A 20,600-nucleotide genomic window follows, 5' to 3' on the forward strand; every position below is an offset into this window, starting at 1 on the left:
TTATCTAAGGATTTAGGGTTGCGAAGCTTATGTCAAGAAATTGACTTCGAACAAGCTGGGCCTAAAATCCTACAAATGTATATTTGTTGGGTATCCTAAAGAGACCAAAGGATACTATTTCTACCATCCAGAAGAGCGCAAAATTTTTGTTTCTCGTACTGGTGTCTTCCTAGAAAAGGAATTTTTTCTAAGAAGTACTCGTGGGAGAAAAGTAGAACTTGATGAAGTTTTAGAGCTACAAGATATACTAGATGAAGGACGGGAAGATGTGCCACAAGCAGTGGTTGAACATCAGGAAGAGGTTACTTGTAATACTTTCTCTCTAGCTACTATACTCGTAAAATAACAGTAAAACTCACAAAATATATATAAGAAAATATATATGTAGATGAGTATAAAATAATGGGCCCATAACTAATTTTTCTTTATATACAAATCTTTACTTAATATAATAAAGTCTCAAAACAATAACTCGACAGTGTTGCCAAACCCTTCCGCTTCTTGACGTTCCAAGCGACCACATCTCACATACTACTTGCAAAAACATTGAAAACAATGGGGTGAGCACTAATTGCTTAGTAAGTAAACCCACTATGCTACCCTTCTCTCTCCGTTGCTTAAATTCTGAATTTTCTTTCCTTAGATCACACTTCTCTATTCTTCTCTGTTCTTTCTCTATTCTTTCTCTATTCTTTCTTTGTTTTTTCTTTGTTCTTTCTCAATTTCTAATTTCTCACTACTCATGATAATAGGCATGGTATCATGCATAGATATGAAGCAAATGTACAAATGCATAGAATATGCATTTTCTTTTCTATTTTTCTTATTTTTCTTTTTCTGTTTTCTGTTTCTTTTCTTTGTATTTCTTTCTTTCTTTCTATTCTTTCTTTCTTTTCTATTCTTTTTTTTCTATTCTATTCTTTCTTTCTTTCTATTCTTTCTTTTCTTTTCTTTCTTTTTTTCTTGCTGATCGGACTCGGTTGAGGCATGGATTTGGAACCCTAGCTGTGTGAGTGTATTCTCTAATTTTGGGTACAGTCCTCATCCACATGCACTTCTAACGGACTATACAATTCTTCTTTTTGAATTTTGAGGCCGCTTACTAAAGACAGCGTGCATGCGGGGCTATGTCACTCATGGGTTCCCCATCGCAACAACCTTCTCTTCTTTTATCTTTTTACACTTCTTTAAATAAAAATTCAGATTTGAACTTCTTTAATATTCTCATTTATTTCTATTTGCTCTTTAATGTTCTTTAATGCTTTTTAATGTTCTTATGAGTATGTATGCATGTAGATGGGCTTATGCTTATAATTCTTCCTAAATTCACATGTTTAGATGCAACAATGCAATATGGAATGTAAACATGTCATTCTCTACTATCTACAAACTCATCTCAAGATAAAAAATAATCATACTTATACATGCACTTTTCTTTGACATTTCATCAAACAATTTATGTGCACATACAAGCTCCAAATTGGCTACACTTCTCTTCTAAGCCACCAAAATTTGGAACAAAATTCTCTAAGATTAACGCCAAACCTGTCTAGGATTTACACTCCATAGATTCTACTCCAATTCTTCCATAATTCATCCAAACTCTCATCAAACATCAAGTACACAAAAACTACTTCTCATGGTTAAATTCTAATCATCAGTCAACGTCCATTCCATCAACATTTCTTCATATATAAACGCATATATGCATAAAAGAAATTCTCTACACAATATTACTCTAATCATAACTAGGGTTGGATTTACTTACCTTAGATGTGAGCAATCCAATACTTTAGTAGTCTTCTTTGATCCAACTCTCTTTCTCTTAAATCCTCTAAATAAAAATCATAAGAATTCAACACTTTAAAAATTAAAACTCATAACTTAGTGCAATGATCTTACCTACAGATGCTTGGGATTGAAATTCCACTAAAAATAACCCAAAACCTATGAATTTCCCTTGAAAAAGAATTGAAGAAATTGAGAGAATTTGGGGATGAAGGTGGCATGAAAGAGGAGAAGAAATGGCTAAGGTTTCATTCTTCAACTCTTGATATAATAAAATATTATTTATAGTTTCCCATTTTACCCTTGCACTTTCTATGAAATTCCATCTACATCCCTTAGCCAATTACCATAATGCCGTCATTTTTATTGCATTCTCCATTAAATTCTATCTCTTTTCACTCCCCACATTTTCAACTAATTATGAGTGAAAAGACATTTTACCCCTAATGAAATTTTAAGGCATTTTCTTCGCACTTGTTTAAGATAACTTTAACAGAATTCAACTAAGGGTATTAGGGCATAAGTAAAGCTACGTACCTCGATGTGGGCGTTACATTACTCCACAACTTGTGGATCAAAGTGAAGTACCTCAAGTAGCACAGGAGTTACGTAGATCTAGGAGAGTACACCATGAGCCTAAGAGATACGGTTATCTCGTGACTCAACATGGCATCAACTTGTCTACTAAGACGATGAACCCAGAACCTACGAAGACACTATATCAGATCCAAATTCCATTAAATGGCTTGAAGCCATGAAATCTAAGATGGACTCCATGTACTAAAACCAAGTATGGTCTCTGGTGGAACCACCTGAAGGGGTAAAACCCATAGGGTGTAAATAGGTCTTCAAGAACAAGACTAACATGGATGGCAAGATGCACGCTTATAAAGCACGACTGGTTGCCAAAGGTTTCAAACAAATTCATGGTATTGACTATGAGGAAACCTTTACGCTGGTTTCCATGATTAAATCCATCCGGATTATGCTTACGATTGCTGCATATCATGATTATGAGATTTGGCAAATGGATGTCAAAACAACTTTTCTGAATGGAAACCTTGAAGAGGATGTGTATATGACACAACCCGATGGTTTCGTTCTTGATGGGCAGGTTGAGAAGGTATGCAAGTTACAAAGATCCATTTATGGACTTGAGCAAGCTTTAAGGAGTTGGAACATTCGTTTTTGATGAAGCCGTAAAAGAATTCAGTTTTATCAAGAATGAAGATGAGCCTTGTGTTTACAAGAAAGTGAGTGGGAGCCCAATGGTATTCCTAGTGTTGTATGTTACGGATGGTAGCCCCAATGTCTATGGAATAAATCCTTAAACGGATGGTGGTGCATGTGATTCTTAGACTTGAGATCACCAGATGCCTTGTGCAGCAATTGGTGTAGTTTGACACTAGCCCAACATAGTTCTATTCAAAGCTATCAATATGGTAGTGATTCGCTACAATGAGAAGTGCATCGAGACTATGGTAGATCGACAAAGGATTCATCACTCCTGGGTACAAGAAAAGTTATCTTACTGGGTACAGTAAATGGCAATGACACTAAATCTATGGCCACAATGGGATTGAGTTGATGCTCAATCCAATTTAATATTCCTGTCATTGGTCTAGTAACTCAATACAAATATATCAAGGATATCTGAGGTTAACACTATTTATGTACCTTAGTCTCAATGAAAGGATTTGATTGCATAGTAACCAAATCGTTGACAGGCTGCGGTTTCGCTGAATCCGAATCTATCGGGTGGCCATGATGCCTTGCTATGGGCCAATCTTGGTCTGTGTGTAGTGAGACGATTAATTGGTTTTAATCGCGATACTACTCACTGTCGATATGATAAGGAGCCTACGGGTCAAACCAACAAAGCTACAGACACCAAATATTTTGCACCAAAAATGTGTACCGGACTACGTGTATGCGTGACTCACATCAGCAGTCCAGACGCCTGATTTTTCTATAAATATTTTTCTAGTGAACGGCTGTTCATCAAATATGGACGACCGTTCACTCACATGGACTCTCGTCCATATTTGATGGACACGGGTCCATTTACTACGTACGGCAGCCCCATTTAAAGGACGCCCGTCCATTAGTAAAATGGAATAATACTTTTTTATAAAAATTAGGGACAACTGTTCATCTGTTATGGACGGCCGTCCCTTCATTTTGGACGGGTGCCCGTAAATAAGGGACCCCCGTCCTTAACCAAAATATGAAAATTAAAAAAATAAAAAATTTGGGGATGGCTGTCCATATATTTTGGACACCCATCCCTTATGTTTGGACGGGCGTCCATTAGGAATAGATGCCTGTCCCTTAAGTTTGGACGGGTGTCCATTAGGAATGGATGCCCGTCCGTACTTTAAAAAAAAAAACCATTCTAAACACCTCTTCTCTTCCTCGCTTTCTCAGACTCCAGTTGCTGCTCCAATCTACTTAGTCTCCATCTCGCTTCCTTCTTGTGTTGCAGCCAACTTTGCTTACCCTCTTCAAGCTCCTTACAGCACTATATCAAAGTGCCCACTTGTTGACCTGGTATGAACGTACTTCTCCACAAAAGTCTCTAAAATATGATCGTACCTCCCCTGAGCAACCTTTTTCGGTGATGAAACCAACGCCAAAGTGACTTGAATAACATTCCCTTCTTGATCCGAATACTCTCTTCTTTGCTTATGCAATTGTTTCGACTGTTTCTCCTTAAAAACTTCCCACCACTTGCCTAGTCTTTTCGCCGTTCTTCCGGGGACTTCATTGGCAATCTTTTTCCACTTGTTGCCGTACTTGGCCTATAAAGAAATGACTAAAGAATGTTCTTCTGGGGTTAAAGAACCCCTTTTAATGTCGGGTTTGAGGTAGTTTTTCCAGTGTTCGAGACAGGACTTGGGGTCTCGATTGAGAGGTTTTGGCATAGGCTGAGAAATAAGGTTCCATTCTTTAGGGCCATATTGCTTCACGTATGCTTTCAAGATGGCATCTTCTTCTGGTTGCCAACGTTGGGCCATCATTATCTTGAGAGCATACGTTGGCAACCAGAAGAAGACGCCATCTTTAAAATGTTTGTTTTTTCAAGAACTGTTTCTACGAATTAGCAGGTTTGGGAAAACTACATGGATAAGTATTTGAGTGGAAAAATAAGCATCTTTCATGCATGATTCTTTAACGTGGACAATGCAGAAGTAAATGAATATGTTTAGGATGTTTGGCATTTTCTTATTTATTAATATCTATCTTGTTGGTAGATGAAGGTGTTGCATCATCTGATGAAGATTATAGTTGGGGTGAGAGTGAGGCTCCTGAATGTTCTCGGACGCCACCGGTGGACCGTGAGCTTAAGGACAAACTCTTCCGTAAATATGGTGGTTATATTAGCACCTTGAATCATGAGTTTTCTAAGAAGAAGAAAAAGGGAAAACTACCGAAAGAAGCCAGGCAAATCTTGTTTGATTGGCGGAGTATCCATAACAAATGGCCTTATCCAACGGTATAATTTTTCCACAGTTTTATCAGATTAATTAAGCAGTTGGGCATTGGAATTTACTGTTAATTTGCAATGTATTACCTCAAACCCGGCATTAAAAAGGGTTCTTTAACCTTGAAAGAACAATCTTTAGTCATTTCTTTACAAGCCAAGTATGGCAACAAGTGGAAAAAGATTGCCAGTGAAGTCCCCGGAAGAACGGCGAAAAGACTCGGCAAGTGGTGGGAAGTTTTTAAGGAGAAACAGTCGAAACAATTGCATAAGCAAAGAAGAGAGTATTCGGATCAAGAAGGGAATGTTATTCAAGTCACTTCGGCGTTGGTTTTGTCACCAGAAAAGGTTGCTCAGTGGAGGTACGATCATATTTTAAAGACTTTTGCGGAGAAGTACGTTCATACCGGGTCAACAAGTGGGCACTTTGATACAATACTGTAAGGAGCTTGAAGAGGGTAAGCAAAGCTGGCTGCAACACAAGAAGGAAGCGACATGGAGACTAAGTAGATTGGAGCAGCAACTAGAGTCTGAGAAAGCGAGGAAGAGAAGAGGTGTTTAGAATGGTTTTTTTTTTTAAAAGTATGGACGGGCGTCCATTCCTAATGGATGCTCGTCCAAACTTAAGGGACGGGCATCCATTCCTAATGGACGCCCGTCCAAACATAAGGGACGACTGTCCCCAAATTTTTTATTTTTTTAATTTTCATATTTTGGTTAAGGACGGGTGTCCCTTATTTGCGGGCGCCAGTCCAAAATGAAGGGATAACCGTCCATAACAGATGAACGACCGTCCCTAATTTTTATAAAAAAAATTATTCCATTTTACTTATGGACGGGCGTCCTTTAAATGGGGATGCCCATCCTTAGTAAATGGACCCCCATCCATCAAATATGGACGGGAGTCCATGTGAGTGAACGGTTTCACTAGAAAAATATTTATAGAAAAATCAGGCGTCTGGACTGCTGGTGTGAGTCACGCGTACACGTAGGTTGGTACACATTTTTGGTGCAAAATATTCGGTGTCCGTAGCTTTGTTGCGGGTCAAACACTTGAAAGATAATTTAAGAATCAATTTGTGAGAAGGGTATTTTCTTCTTTCAGGAAAAAAGGGTATTTTGGTAATCTCACAGTGCAATTAAATTTGCTAAGGTTGTTGCCTTAGTTTAATTTTAATATTAAAATTAAATTAGTGAGATTATATTTAAATATATCTATGTATATATTTAAATGAATTATTATTATTAATTGAATGTTAATATATTATTATATATACTAATTGATTTTAATTTTAATAATAATTAATTAATTAAAATACCATAAAAGGTGTGTTTGGTTGCAAGGGTGAACTAGGGTTGGAGCCCATGGCTATTCCTAAGTGGAATAGGGTTTTAATTGTTGCACTATATAAGTGCAACTTAAAAATTAAAACATAAGGAATTATTATTCATTCAATTAAAACCTTAGCCACCCTATCTCTCTCTCTCTCAAGAAGAAAACCTTTCTTGTTCTTCTTTCTTAATTCTTGAAGCCCTTGATGGTTTTAGAAAAATAATCAAGGGTTCTGTAGATTATCTTCGTGTGGACTTCCGTGAGTGCGATCCTACTTTGGAACAACTAGTGAAGAATCATGTGAATAGTAGATCATGAACAGTATCCAATGAACAGTGTTCATGTCCGAAATTAGAGATATTCGAAGGAGCCTTCAAACGTACGTAAGTATTCTAATCCTTGAATGGATTTAGTTGATACAGATTTTGTTTATAAACATGTAAACGATATAATCTATACTTGGATCTAGGCGAAGAAATGTAATTGATTTACCGATTGAATTTTTGTTTTCCGTTGCATATGGTAGATCAATTACTTACATCAAACCTTCGCTGTGCCGAACAAGCCAAAATGGGTTGATTAGGTAGGCCAACAAACTTAATCCACACCAGTTGATAGCCCTCACTACCAACCTCAAATGGGAAGTAAGCCAACAACCCAATCACACAATCCAACGGCCTAGCCATCGTACTCAAGTGTGATTCCCAGTATCAGTAGAGTGGACACTACATGTCGCCACGTGCACTCAATATGTGTACTTCTCTACTATGCCTATGATGTGTTTATCAACCTTTCGCTATGGCGAACAAGCAAAACTATCATTTTAAGTCGACCTATCATCATTAAGGAAAACTCCTCCAATGAATTTTAACCTCCCACTGGTATAAGTGTACCCTTCGCTGTGGCGAACAAGGTTCCGATGAACAGTGGTCTGATTAAAACCATGGTGATGGAAGGCATACATGACTTAATATATCTTGTTTTAGGGTTTTTATTTAATGTCTCACCAGATTAATATCTTTGTTAGAATGACATTGTTTGGCATGTTATTGAACATTCAACCTTAGCATGCATTCTAAACAAAAAATTAAACATGTAGGTACCTGGCCCACTAAAACCGATTTCCTCGAGCCTAGAGGAATCGGTGGGTCCACCTAGGGTTTAAAAATAAATCTTGGATCTTCAAGTTATTCCTCTTCATAGCTCCTTCGTTTCTTCTTTAAGATCATTACAAATAATTTTATAATAAAAAACCTATCCTAATTTGCATCAATAAAATAGAAACCTCGCGTTACATACGAGAGGAGTGAGATGAGGAGAAGAAATACATGGAGATTTAAGAGAGAGAGCCAGGACACACATGTCCTATTTGTTTATAAAAATTACAAACAAACCCAATAAAAAATAAACAATAAATAATAGGTTTAAGGCTCATGTACTGATGAGAATGCAAAATGTCATATTTACCCCCTTTAATGTCTAGTCTTTTATAGTTCCTAAATTCACTCATTATTATTCTATTTTGATATAGGATGCAAATGGAGGCATTAAATGCAAAATAGAACTAATTAGGTGAATTCGGATAGTTTCGACATCACTTCGTAATCTGGGAAGAACTTTCTCATCCCAGCTCCGATTGAGATGATTCAAAATGCTGTGGACTCTACGAAAGAGATCTACAACTTTCATGTTTTGAGTTTGGAGATATACTCACTGCATCTAGGCTGTAATCGGGCATGAAGTTGACGCACCTGCACTGCTGACGTTTTGGAACATTTTGCCCTATCATGCAAGTCAATTAGGCAGTTTATTATTGGAGGTTTTGAAGACCTGTTGCATGCAAGTTACAGATGGAAACACCACTTTCCTATTTTACACTAGGACTTTATTTAATTTTCAATTAATGAGATTAGGATAAATGTTATCTTAGGATATTAGAATATTTTTAGGAGATTTAGTAGATATTCCAAATTTGAATTGGCTATTCTTAAAAGGGGGAGAGAGATCAGATTAGAGAGGGTCACACACGCCTCTCTTTCTCTCTTCTGGAATTTTTCTCCTTTGAGTTTTGATTATGGCCATGAGTGGCTAAAACTTTCATAACTTGGTTGAAGGAAACGGAGGCCTCGGAATCATTAAACTATGAGATCTAATCTGTTTTTCTTTAGTGTTCAATATATGTTTTAAGTATTGGATGTTCTTCTATGCCTATTTTCATGATTGTTGCATTTAATTACTAGGAGGCCTACTAGTTTATTATTTGTTGCAATCTAATGCTAAATTAGATATCAAATTTGTAATTGTTTGATCTCTCTAATTTGTGAGTAAATAAGAGTTAAGAATTTGCTACGTCAGGAATTATTAATTCTTAAGAAGAACACTCGACTGAATTAAATACAACCGCTTGTGTTTGTCCTGTTCAACTTCATCGATCTCTTGAGTTCTTAAGACTGCCACTAGATTAAACCTTTAGCGCTTGTCTATGGTTGTTTAGTGGTAGGATTAATTAGATCGCTTGTTTTCTAATTAACTACAACTAAGGAGAGATAGGAATTCCAATGGTGAATACTCAAAGTAACAATTGATATTGCTTGCATCAATGATCAGTTGAAAGATTCCAATGGTGGATGTTGGCTTAGACCAAGGTTTGTTAATTTGATTGATTTCGGTAATTTAACTTGAATTGTTTTTCTTGAAAGTGTTTCCGTTTTACTCAAACCCCCCCCCCCTAAAGAGCCTTGTTCACGTAACATTAAATTCGGCTAGACACTCTTCGTGGGAATGATCCTGACTCACGCTACTACATGTGTTTTTAGGTTTTAATTTTGGTTGCCTGCGATAGCACACCAGATTTTGGCGCCGTTGCCGGGGAGTGATTCTAGTTGATTTTTGTTTGTTTTTGTGATTCTTATTTCCTTCTTGTTGTTTTTTTTTTTTTTAAGAAAAAAATCTTAATAGTAGTACTATTCTGAATGAACAGTAGTACTATTCATAAGAGAAATTTTGGTTGAATTAGGAGTGCTGCGAGTACTCGTTTCGAAGGAAACGAAATTCTAAGCTACTAGCCCCACCCTCTTGATGCCAAAAGACAACATTTGATAGGGTTTTTGGTCATTTTTGTGTTTCTGGCCATATTTTTTTATTTTTTTTCTAGTTAGTTTTCATTATTTGTCATTTATTCTAATTCTTTTATGAGGTTTTTTGTTGTATGACCAGGTCCTCTCATCTTGGTGATTTAACATTTGACCCAGAAATTGAGAGCACTTTGCGCAGGTTAAGGAATGAAGCTTGGAGAAATTATGGGGAAAGCAATTTGGCTCTTGATTCCCAATTTGCTAGCAACTCTGATTTAGAAGAGGAGGACATCATGGCTGGAAATCGAACTTTGAAAGAGCTTGCTTCCCTTGATTTGAATCAAGCACCTTTATGCATAACGTTTCCTGTTTTAGATGCTACTACTACTTTTGAATTAAAATCTGGACTAATACATCTCTTGCCCACTTTGCATGGCCTTGCAGGTGAAGATCCTCAGAAGCACTTAAAAGAGCTTCATGTGGTTTGCACGAGTATGAAATCTATGGGGGTGACTGAAGAGCGAATTAAATTAAGAGCCTTCTCGTTTTCTTTGAAGGATTCGGCTAAGGATTGGCTCTATTATCTACCCTCTAGGAGTATTACCACATTGAACGAGATGAAGAGGTTGTTTTTGGAGAAATATTTCCCAGCTTCGAGGGTGGCCAATATTCGAAAAGAAATTTGTGGTATAGGGCAGCACAACAGAGAGTCTCTACATGAATACTGGGAACGTTTTAAGAAATTATGTGCAAGCTGCCCCCATCATCAAATTAGTGAGCAGCTATTAATCCAATACTTCTATGAGTGCATTCTATACACTGATAGGAGCATGATTGATTGTAATGGCTTCTTTCCACTAATATGCTCATAACATATACTTAATAAAAATACATGTATAATTAATAGAAAATAGTTGGACCCAAATTTTTCTTTACTTAATATATACATTCTTACATAGTACAAAATAACATGTAGAAAAACTATCAAAATGGTGGACAGTATAGCCATTTTGTCACGACCTCATCTTACTGGAGGCATGGCCGGGACTGGTCCCACTCTGTGACTTCTACTCAGTACTGTCCCCCCCCCCCCCCCCCTTAAGGAATTTCTTTCGCCTCCCCCACCACTCGAACCCAAGACCAAGGGGCTATAGTCAATTGGGAAGCATAGTGAGTACCATCAGGCTAAATCCCTTAAGGGGGGACAGTACTGAATAGAAGTCACGAAGAGTAGGACCAGTCCCGGCCATGCCTCCGATTAGATGGGCCATGACATTCAAAAAGAAAGGGGCGTGGATTCTGGCGGGTTAGAGGTTTCCCCCGTACCAGCTGTCTTATTACTACTTGCCCGAGTTCTACGCATCTACAAGATAACCACATTTATCAATTCCAAAACACTCTTAAGTAAGGAAAGAATACCTTACAACGGTCGGCTACGGAACGTCATGGCAGTGAGAATGACACACTGTTAAATCTCAAAATCTTTGCTCTGATACCAAAAATGTAACACCTTCTTTTACATACTAATATACTCAAACACATACATACATAGTATATGAAATATGGTTGGGCCTAAAATTTTTTCTTTTATTTATAAACACAATATTTCTTTACATATACAAAAGTAGTCTATACAAGACTTATACACAAGGCACAGTGGTGCCTTTTCTCTCCGCTCCATGACGTCCATCCGACTGCCGCTTACCTATTTCCTGCAAAACATAGAAAAACAACAGGGTGAGCACAAAAGGCTTAATAAGTAAATCCTTTACTACTTATCCCCGTAACTTATTCTTGCATCTTGCCTTACTCTAATCTTACTCTTCTTCGTTCTTTCTGTTCTTTGTCTTTTCTTTCTAATTCTTCCTATTCTTTCTACTGTTTCTTTCTTTTCTTTATGTTCTTTCTATTCTTACTCACCATGATGAACATCATGGTAATATGCATGAATGCAATGCACTCACAATAATGCATAGAAATGTATTTTCTTTCTTTCTTTTCTATTCTTTTCTTTTCTTACTCAAGCTATTCTTTTCTTTTCTTTTCTTGTATGCTTGAGTTTTCTCATTCTTATTCTTAGTCTAGCTTATTCTTTCTCATTCTTATTCTTAGTCTAGCTTATTCTTTCTCATTATTATTCTTAGTCTAGCTTATTCTTTCTCATTCTTATTCTTATGCCGATCGGACTCGTTTGATGCATGGATTCGGAACTCTGGCCATATGAGTGAGTACAGTCCTCATCTACATGCACTCATATGGACTGTACAAATTCTTTCTTATTCTTAACCCACTCAATTAAGGTGACGTGCATGTAGGACTTTCTTCTTGGTATAACCCTCATCCACATACACTCTTACGGGTCGTATGATTTCTTTCTTCTACTTATGCCACTCAATTAAGGTGACATGTCTGTGGGACTTTCTTCTTATCACTCACGAGTTCCCCCATCACAACAACCTATTCTTTCCTTTTCTCTAGCACTCTCTTTCTTAAATTCTTTAGTGCTATTTCTTTCTTTCTCTTTATTCTTAGCATTCTTTATTCTTTCTTACTCAGGCATATGCAAAGATATACATGTGGATGGTATATGCTTATGTTTCTTTCTTTAGTGCAATCATATAATGCAAATATGCAATGTTGCACAAAAAATAAGTTCTCTACTCATGCATATGCTTCTCTCAAGCATTTTATCAAACAATAAGCATGCATAATTAGACTCTACTTTAACTATAGTTCTATTTGTTTCTTGGACCATCCATATATGGAGTAAAACTCCTCCATAATAATTCTAAACCTGTCAAGGGAAGGCACTTCAAAAATCTCTACTGAATTTCTTCTCAAATTTAGCCAAACTTCCATTGGCCATCCCAACCTTGACTTTACTTCTCATGGCTTAAAACAACCATTCATCAACCCAACAACTCATCCATAATTACAAACTTAGCAATCAATCTCACAATTACAAGTATATAAATACAAATCAAGTCATATAAATACACATCAAGTCATTTGATTGCTTAAATCTTAACTTGGGTTGGATTTACTTATCTTTTTCTTGAATTCTTCCACAAAAGCTCTCTAACTTGTTGGACTTGCTTCTTCTCTTAATTCCTAAACATAAACTTAATAAGAACTCAACACTTACTCAACTTAAATTTATACTAGAGCATGAATCCTTACCTCTTGATGCTTAGGAACAACTCTTTATCAAGATCCAACTAAAAGCCCTCAAAAAAATACTTGGAAGATTGAGTGAAGAGTTGGGAGGAAATGGAGAATGAAGAGGCGGTGGAACTGAGGAAAATGAGGAGATTTAGAAGACTAACCCTTAATATCTCATACACTAAGCCTTCTTTCCCCTTTTACCCTTCCACTTTCTTGAAAGTTCCATCATTATCCTTTAATTCTTTACACTTGCAGCCCCATTCTAAAACATTCTCCATGAAATTTCCTTGCAATTCACTCCCCAATTTGCTTTCTAATTAGGGGTAGAATGGTCACTTTACCCTTATGGAAAATTTTCTTGAAACTTCACTAGAAAAATCTGTCGGTTCTTCGCCTTGGCGAAGAAATACAGGGTGCACGTCACTGCAGCGATGCTTTTCCATCGCCATGGTGAAGTCTGCACTTCCAAAATTCCACAAGACTTCACCAAAATCAGGGCATCTAGACCATTCTAACAACTTAATTAACATGTCCATTTAACTTAGGCCAATAAACAAAATTTAAAAGCAAATGAACATGAGTCAAAGATGTACCTTAAAGTGGATGTTACACATTTCTCTCCGTTTGCCGACGTCCATCCGACCGCATCCTTACCTATTTCCTGCAAAAACATAGAAAACAATGGGGTGAGCAAAAAAATGCTCAGTAAGTAAATCCTCTACACCACTATCCCCATGTAACACTCTTTAATTCTTTCCTCACTCTACCCTTTTTCTTCTTTTCTTTCTTTCTTGTTCTTTCTATTTTATTCTTTGTTTCTATTCTTTCTTTGTTTCTGCTTCTCTCTTTCTTTCTGTTTCTTTGACAAAACATGATAGAAACCATGATAACAATGCATGAATGAAATGTACATGCAATAATGCATAGGAATGCATTCTCTTTCTTCTCTTCTATTTTTCTTATTCTATTTTCTATTTTTATGCATTTCTTTTCTTTCTATTCTTTTCTTTCTTTTCTTTCTCATGTTTTCTCATTCTTATTCTTTCTTATTCTATGCTTATCGGACTTGGCTGATGCATGGATTCGAAATGCTTGGCCATGTGAGTGCATTCTCTTTCTCGGGTATAGCCCTCATCCGCATGAACTCTCACAAGCTATACCAATTCTTCTTCTCATTCTCAGGCCACTCATTGAAGGCGGCGTACATGCGAGAATATTTTGCTCATCACTCACGGGTTCCCCATCGCACAACCTATTCGTTTCTCTTCTTTAGCATTTTTATTTCTTTTATTCTCTAGTGCTTATTCTTTCTTTCTCTTGTGCTTATTCTTAGAATGCCTTCTTCTTAGAATTCTTTAATCTTTCTCAAGTATTCTGCATAGATAACTATATGCATATGGATGGCTCACGCTTGAATTCTTTCTTAAATGTATTCATGAAATGCAAATATGCAATGTTGCATAAATTAAGGTTTTCTACTCATACTTATGCTTCTCTTAGGCATTTCATCAAACAACTAATGTGCATATATAAACTCTACCTTAACTATAATTCTACTTGTCTCTTAAACCATCCAAAATGGGAGTAAAACTCCATTGTATCATCACAATCCCTGTCAAGGAAAAACACTCCCAAAAGTTTTCTCAAACTCTTCCAATTTCAACCGAACTTCAATCCATCATCATACAATCAAAAAACTTCTCATAACCCAAATATATTCAACAACAAGCATAAATAAACACCAATCTCATGTCAATTTCTCAACAATCATAGCATATACATACATAAAGAAATCTCTACTCAATTGATTTCTTAAACCCTAACTTGGGTTGGATTTATTTACCTTATACTTGAGTAATCTTCACTAAGGCTCTCTACTCTTGTGGGACTCAAACTTTCTCTTATTTCCTAAGCATAAACTTAATAAGGATTCAAATCTTGCACAAATAAACTCATAACTAGAGCAAGGATTCTTACCTCTTGTTGCTTAAGATCAATTCCTTGTCAAAACGACTCAAAAGCCCTAAAAAATCCTTGGAAAATTGGGTAAAGAAAATGAAGGATGGCAATGGCTGTGGAAGAAGAGAAATGAGGGGGTTTGTAAGACTAAACCCTTAATATCTCATATTAACAAGCATCCTTTCCCATTTTGCCCTTACACTTTCTTGGAAATTCCATCTTTGCGCTTTAATTCTTTGCAATCACAACCCCAACTCTAATGTATTCTCTATGAAATTTTCTTACACTTCACTCCCCACTTTTCTTGCTAATTAGGGGTAGAATAGTCACTTTGCCCCTAAGGAAAAATGCTCTAGAACTTCATCAAGAAGTTCAGTCGGCTCTTCACCCCGGCGAAAAAATACAAAACCTCATCGCCCGGTGAAGTTTGTGACTCCAAGATTTTGCCAAGTCTTCACCAAATTCAGGGCAACCACTTAACCAAAACAACATATCAATTCAATTAGGAACCAACCAAACAATATCAACAACATACTAGTTTAACTAAGGGCAAACAATCAATACTAAGGGCAAAATGAACATACATTAGCTACGTACCTCAAGTGGGCGTTACAATTCTCCCCCCTAAAAAAAGAATTTCGTCCCCGAAATTCAACCGAACAACTCCGGGCAATGGTTCTGCATGTCTTGCTCTACCTCCCATGTGGCTTCTTCAATCTTGTGGTTTCTCCAGAGGACTTTCACTAATGGAATACTCTTAGTTTGGAGCTCTTTAATCTTCATGTCTAAAATCTGAACTGGACGCTCCTCATACACAAGTTTCTCTTCTAAGTCTACGTCCTCTATGCTCAATATATGGGAGGGATCACTTATATACTTCCAAAGCATTGAGACATGGAAAACATCATGCACTTTGTCCATGCTGTCTGGTAGTGTCAATCTGTAGGTCATCTTTCCCATTCGCTGTAATACCTCATATGGACCAATGTATCTCGGTGCTAACTTCCCTTTGCTACCGAAACGCATCACACATTTGTAGGGGGAAACTTTTAGAAAAACTTTATCACCCACTTCAAACTCAACATCCTTTCTCTTCAAATTAGCATAACGTTTTTGTCTGTCTTGAGCTTGTTTCATTCTGCTTCTGATTAACTTTACATCTTCTATCAATTTCTGAGTTATTTCTAGCCTAAGAGCCTTTCTCAACACATCTTTCTCACCTATCTCATCCCAATGCAGTGGAGATCTACGACGTCTACCATAAAAGGCCTCATATGGAGCCATCTTAATCATGGACTGGTAGCTATTATTATAAGCAAACTCCACTGAGGGCAACATCTCATGCCAGGATACTCTATAATCCCTACAGCATGCTCTCAACATATCCTCAAGCACTTGATTTGTTCTCTCTGTCTGGCCATCTGTTTGAGGATGATAGGCAGTGCTAAAAGCCAATCTAGTACCTAAGTTCCTCTGTAAACTTGTCTAGAAAGCAGAGACAAATCTGGAATCTCTATGTGATACTATCATCTTGGGTACTCCATGCAATCTCACTATCTCTTTGATGTAAATCTGGGCCAATTGATCCAAAGTAGTGCTCTCCTTCACTGGAAGAAAATGAGCTGACTTAATCAATCTATCCACAATCACCCATATAGCAGTATACCTTTTCTGCACTCTATAGAGACCTGTGATAAAATCCATTGAAATACTCTCCCATTTCCACTCTGGAATACTAAGTGGTTGAAGCAACCCTGACGGTCTTTGGTGTTCTGCTTTCACTTGCTAACAAACCAGGCATATAGCTACAAATTCTACAATAGCTTTCTCCTAGCCACCAATAGCTTTTCTTTAAGTCTTGACACATCTTGGTTGCTCTAGGATGAGCAGTGTACGGTGTCTCATGAGCCTCTGTAAGAATTCTCTTTCTTAACTCATCAACTGAGGAATACACAACTGATTCCTAAAACAAAGGACACCATGTATTACGTGGAAATCTGTTATCGCACTTTCATGCACCCTTTGAATTATTTTCTGACACCACTTATCGGCTACTTGCTTTTCTTTGATCTTTTCCAGCAAAGTAGGTTGAACCTCTAGTCTGGCAATCCTTCCCGAACTCACCTCAATCTACTCTCTACACAACTCTTTTATTAATTCTTTTTGCTTAGTAAGTCGGGACATATAAGCTTTTTTGCTCAAAGCATCGGCTACTACATTAGCTTTTCCCGGCCGATACTTAATTTCACATTCATAATCCTTAACCAGCTCTAGCCATCTTCTCTATCTCATATTCAGCTCCTTTTGAGCAAAGAAGTAGTTTAGACTCTTGTGATCGGTGTAGATATTACTCTTGGCACCATAAAGGTAATGCCTCCAAATCTTCAATGCAAAGACCACGACTGCCAACTCCAAATCATGCGTAGGGTATCTTGTCTCATACTCTTTCAATTGCTGAGAAGCATAGGCTATAACCCTACCTAATTGCATCAACACAACACCAAGTCCTTGTAGTGAGGCATCTATATAAATATCATAATCCACACCCTCTTATGGTAACACTAACATGGGAGCTGTCGTTAATCTTTTCTTCAACTCTTGAAAACTCTCTTCACAGGCATCTGACCATACAAACAGAGTTCTTTGTTTGGTAAGAGCTGTCAACGACTTAGCCAGCTGAGCAAACCCTGCTACAAATAACCGGTAGTAGCCTGCTAGTCCCAAGAAACTTATAACCTCTTTTACTGTCTTCAGCCTTTGCCATTCAAGGATTGCCTTCACTTTACTAGGATCCACTGATATTCCTTCTTTAGAAACAGTATGGCCCAGAAATATTACTTGGTCCAGCCAGAATTCACATTTAGAAAACTTGGCATACAACTTCTTTTCTCTCAACCGCTGCAACACTAATCTTAAATGTTCCTTATGCTCTTCTCTTGACTTAGAATAAACCAGGATATCATCTATAAAAACTACTATAAACTAATCCAAGCAATCATGAAACACCCGATTCATTAAGTCCATAAAAACTGCTGGGGCATTGGTTAAACCAAAAGGCATCACCACAGATTCATAATGCCCATATCTTGTACAGAAAGTAGTCTTTGCTACATCTTGTTTAGCCACTCTTACTTGATGGTACCCGGACCTTAAATCAATTTTGGAGAATACTGCAGCTCCTTTCAACTGATCAAACAAATCATCTATACGAGGTAGCGGGTACTTATTCTTCACTATCACTTTATTCAACTCTCTGTAATCTATACACATCCGTAATGATCCATCTTTCTTCTTCACAAATAGAATTGGAGCGCCCCAGGGAGAATGACTCGATCGGATAAAACCTTTATCTAGGAGCTCTTGGAGTTGCTTCTTCAATTCCTATAGCTCGGTTGGGGCCATTCGATAAGGGGCCTTAGAAATTGGTGCTGTTGCTGGTGCCAGTTTAATACTAAACTCTACTTCTCTTTCTGGAGGTAAACCCATTAAATCTTCTGGAAACACATCTAGAAATTCCTATACCACTAGCACAGTCTGAATCTCTAGCTGTGGAACATCATTACTCTGCACCACATGAGCAATATACCCAGAACACCCATTTCTTAACATTTTTCTAGCCTTTATACTACTGATCAACATACTCAACTGGTGGCCCTCTCCAAAATGGAACTTATCTCCATTATCGAGATTAAATCTTGCTTTCTTTTTCCGATAGTCAATTTCTACTCCATACTTCCCTAGGCAATCCATGCCTAAAATCACATCAAAGTCGGGCATATAAAAAACTATTAAATCAACTGACAACTCCCTTCCATGAATCACTACGGACTCTCCTGGAAGCATCTCATAGGTCAAAACACTAACCCCATTAGGTAACTCTATCTTAATGGGTTGGTCTACCACAACAGATTTCAGACCTAATCTTTCTATCATCCCATGAGATATAAAAGAATGGGTGGCTCCAGAATCAATTAAAGCGTATAAAGGAACTGCATGAAATAATAATTGACCAGTTACAGCTGATGGACTGGCCTTTGCTTCACCCTGTGCCATGGTAAACACCCTAGCATTTGTACCTCTAGAAGTATGTGCTGTAGGTGGAAAAGGAGCTTTACAATCCTTCATTAGGTGCCCTAGCTGCCGACACCTATAACAAACATTGCGGCCTAACTCCCTTAGACACTCTCCTGGATGGTTCTTCCCACACTTTGGACATGGGGGAAATTCAGCAGTCCTAGGCCGCTTACTCTGCCAGTCTCTTCTATTTTTCTTTGGCTGGAATCTCTTCTTATTTCTCATTTCTCTACTTCTCGCGACCTCAACTCTTTCACTTTGAGGAGCAGGGGATGGTTCGATCAGTATGGTTGTGGATGGCCCCTCTGTACTAAGCCTATTTACAAAAATCTGTGCCCTCAAAGCCCGCTCTAAGGCTTCACTATAGGTATGAGGGGGCTCAGCTCCTGCCATAACATCACGGGTTATTTCTAGCTTTAACCCGTGAACAAACTTGTCTTTTCTCAACTCTGGGGTACTAACTATTCTTGGTGCAAACCTTGCAAGGGAATTAAATCTCACCGAATACTCTTTCACTATACTCGACCCTTGCTTCAGATTAATAAACTCTTGTATTTTCTCATGAACCCGATCCATTGTTCTGTACTTGGCATCAAACAACCTTCTAAACTCTCCCCAAGTCATCACAGACACATCCTGAGTGTCTTCCATCAATTCCTACCAGATTCGAGCGTCACCTCGAAATAAGAAATTGGCATACCGGATCTTCTCCCGGTCTGTCATGGGAAACAATGCCGTTGTACGCTCCATGGACCTAAACCATTCCTTTGCCACTAAAGGGTATGTTGTACCTTTAAACTCTGACGGCTGATGTTGGCTCGGAAGCCCATACATCGGCTCAATCCGATTATGTACTGGTGGAGGTACCGGCCTTTCTACACTCGTGGTCGGTACTTGTACGGGGGTCTCAAATCTTCCCTGATTTTCTACTAAAACTTGTTGTATAAGACCCCGAATTTGAGCTTAATCAAGGGGAGGGGGCGTAGATTCTGGCGGGTTAGAAGGTTCCCCCATGCCCACTGTCCTTCTACTACTGGCTCAGGTTCTACGCCTCATCTAAAAGACAACCATACTTTCATTAACTTAAATAACACTATAAGTAAGGAAACAATTAACTTACAACGGTCGGCTACTGAACATCGTGGCTGGGAGAAAAGCACATTGCAAATCCCAAAATCTTGGCTCTGATACCAAAATGTAATGGCTTCTTCCTACTAATATGCTCATAACATATACTTAATAAAAATACATGTATAATTAATAGGAAATAGTTAGGCCCAAATTTTTCTTTACTTAATATATACATTCTTACATAGTAAAAAATAACATGTACAAAAACTATCAAAATGGTGGACATTTTAGCCATTTCTCTCCGCTTATCGACGTCCATCCGACTGCATCCTTACCTATTTCTTGCAAAAACATAGAAAACAACGGGGTGAGCACAAAAATGCTCAGTAAGTAAATCCTCTACACCACTATCCCCATGTAACACTCTTTAATTTTTTCCTTACTCTACCCTTTTTCTTCTTTTCTTTCTTTCTTGTTCTTTCTATTTTATTCTTTGTTTCTATTCTTTCTTTGTTTTTGCTTCTCTCTTTCTTTCTGTTTCTTTGACAAAACATGATAGAAACCATGATAACAATGCATGAATGAAATGTACATGCAATAATGCATAGGAATGCATTCTCTTTCTTCTCTTCTATTTTTCTTATTCTATTTT

At 37.6% G+C, this 20,600-nt stretch overlaps 2 protein-coding genes across 2 annotated transcripts; one reads left to right on the plus strand and one right to left on the minus strand.

Annotated features, from left to right (window-relative positions):
• Nucleotides 1-4,301: 4,301 nt before the first annotated feature.
• LOC116144603 (protein rough sheath 2 homolog) lies at nucleotides 4,302-4,808 on the minus strand. Its single transcript, XM_031430044.1, is given in 1 exon segment — nucleotides 4,302-4,808. A coding segment is annotated over 1 exon segment (507 nt).
• Nucleotides 4,809-5,353: 545 nt separating this feature from the next.
• Nucleotides 5,354-5,834, plus strand: LOC116144604 (protein rough sheath 2-like). The gene is made up of 2 exons (XM_031430045.1): nucleotides 5,354-5,634; nucleotides 5,669-5,834. Exons 1-2 carry the CDS (start codon nucleotides 5,354-5,356, stop codon nucleotides 5,832-5,834), a joined length of 447 nt encoding a protein of 148 aa, XP_031285905.1.
• Nucleotides 5,835-20,600: the final 14,766 nt, after the last annotated feature.

Source organism: Pistacia vera, unplaced genomic scaffold (genome assembly GCF_008641045.1).
Source record: "Pistacia vera cultivar Batoury unplaced genomic scaffold, PisVer_v2 Contig449, whole genome shotgun sequence".
NCBI classification, from domain to species: Eukaryota; Viridiplantae; Streptophyta; class Magnoliopsida; order Sapindales; family Anacardiaceae; genus Pistacia; species Pistacia vera.

Bases quoted from the DNA above. Each gene is read 5' to 3' on its own strand.
- LOC116144604 (XM_031430045.1), top strand. From the start codon at position 5,354: ATGTATTACCTCAAACCCGGCATTAAAAAGGGTTCTTTAACCTTGAAA. The intron at 5,635-5,668 runs GTACGATCATAT...TTTGCGGAGAAG, and splicing joins GAAAAGGTTGCTCAGTGGAG to TACGTTCATACCGGGTCAAC.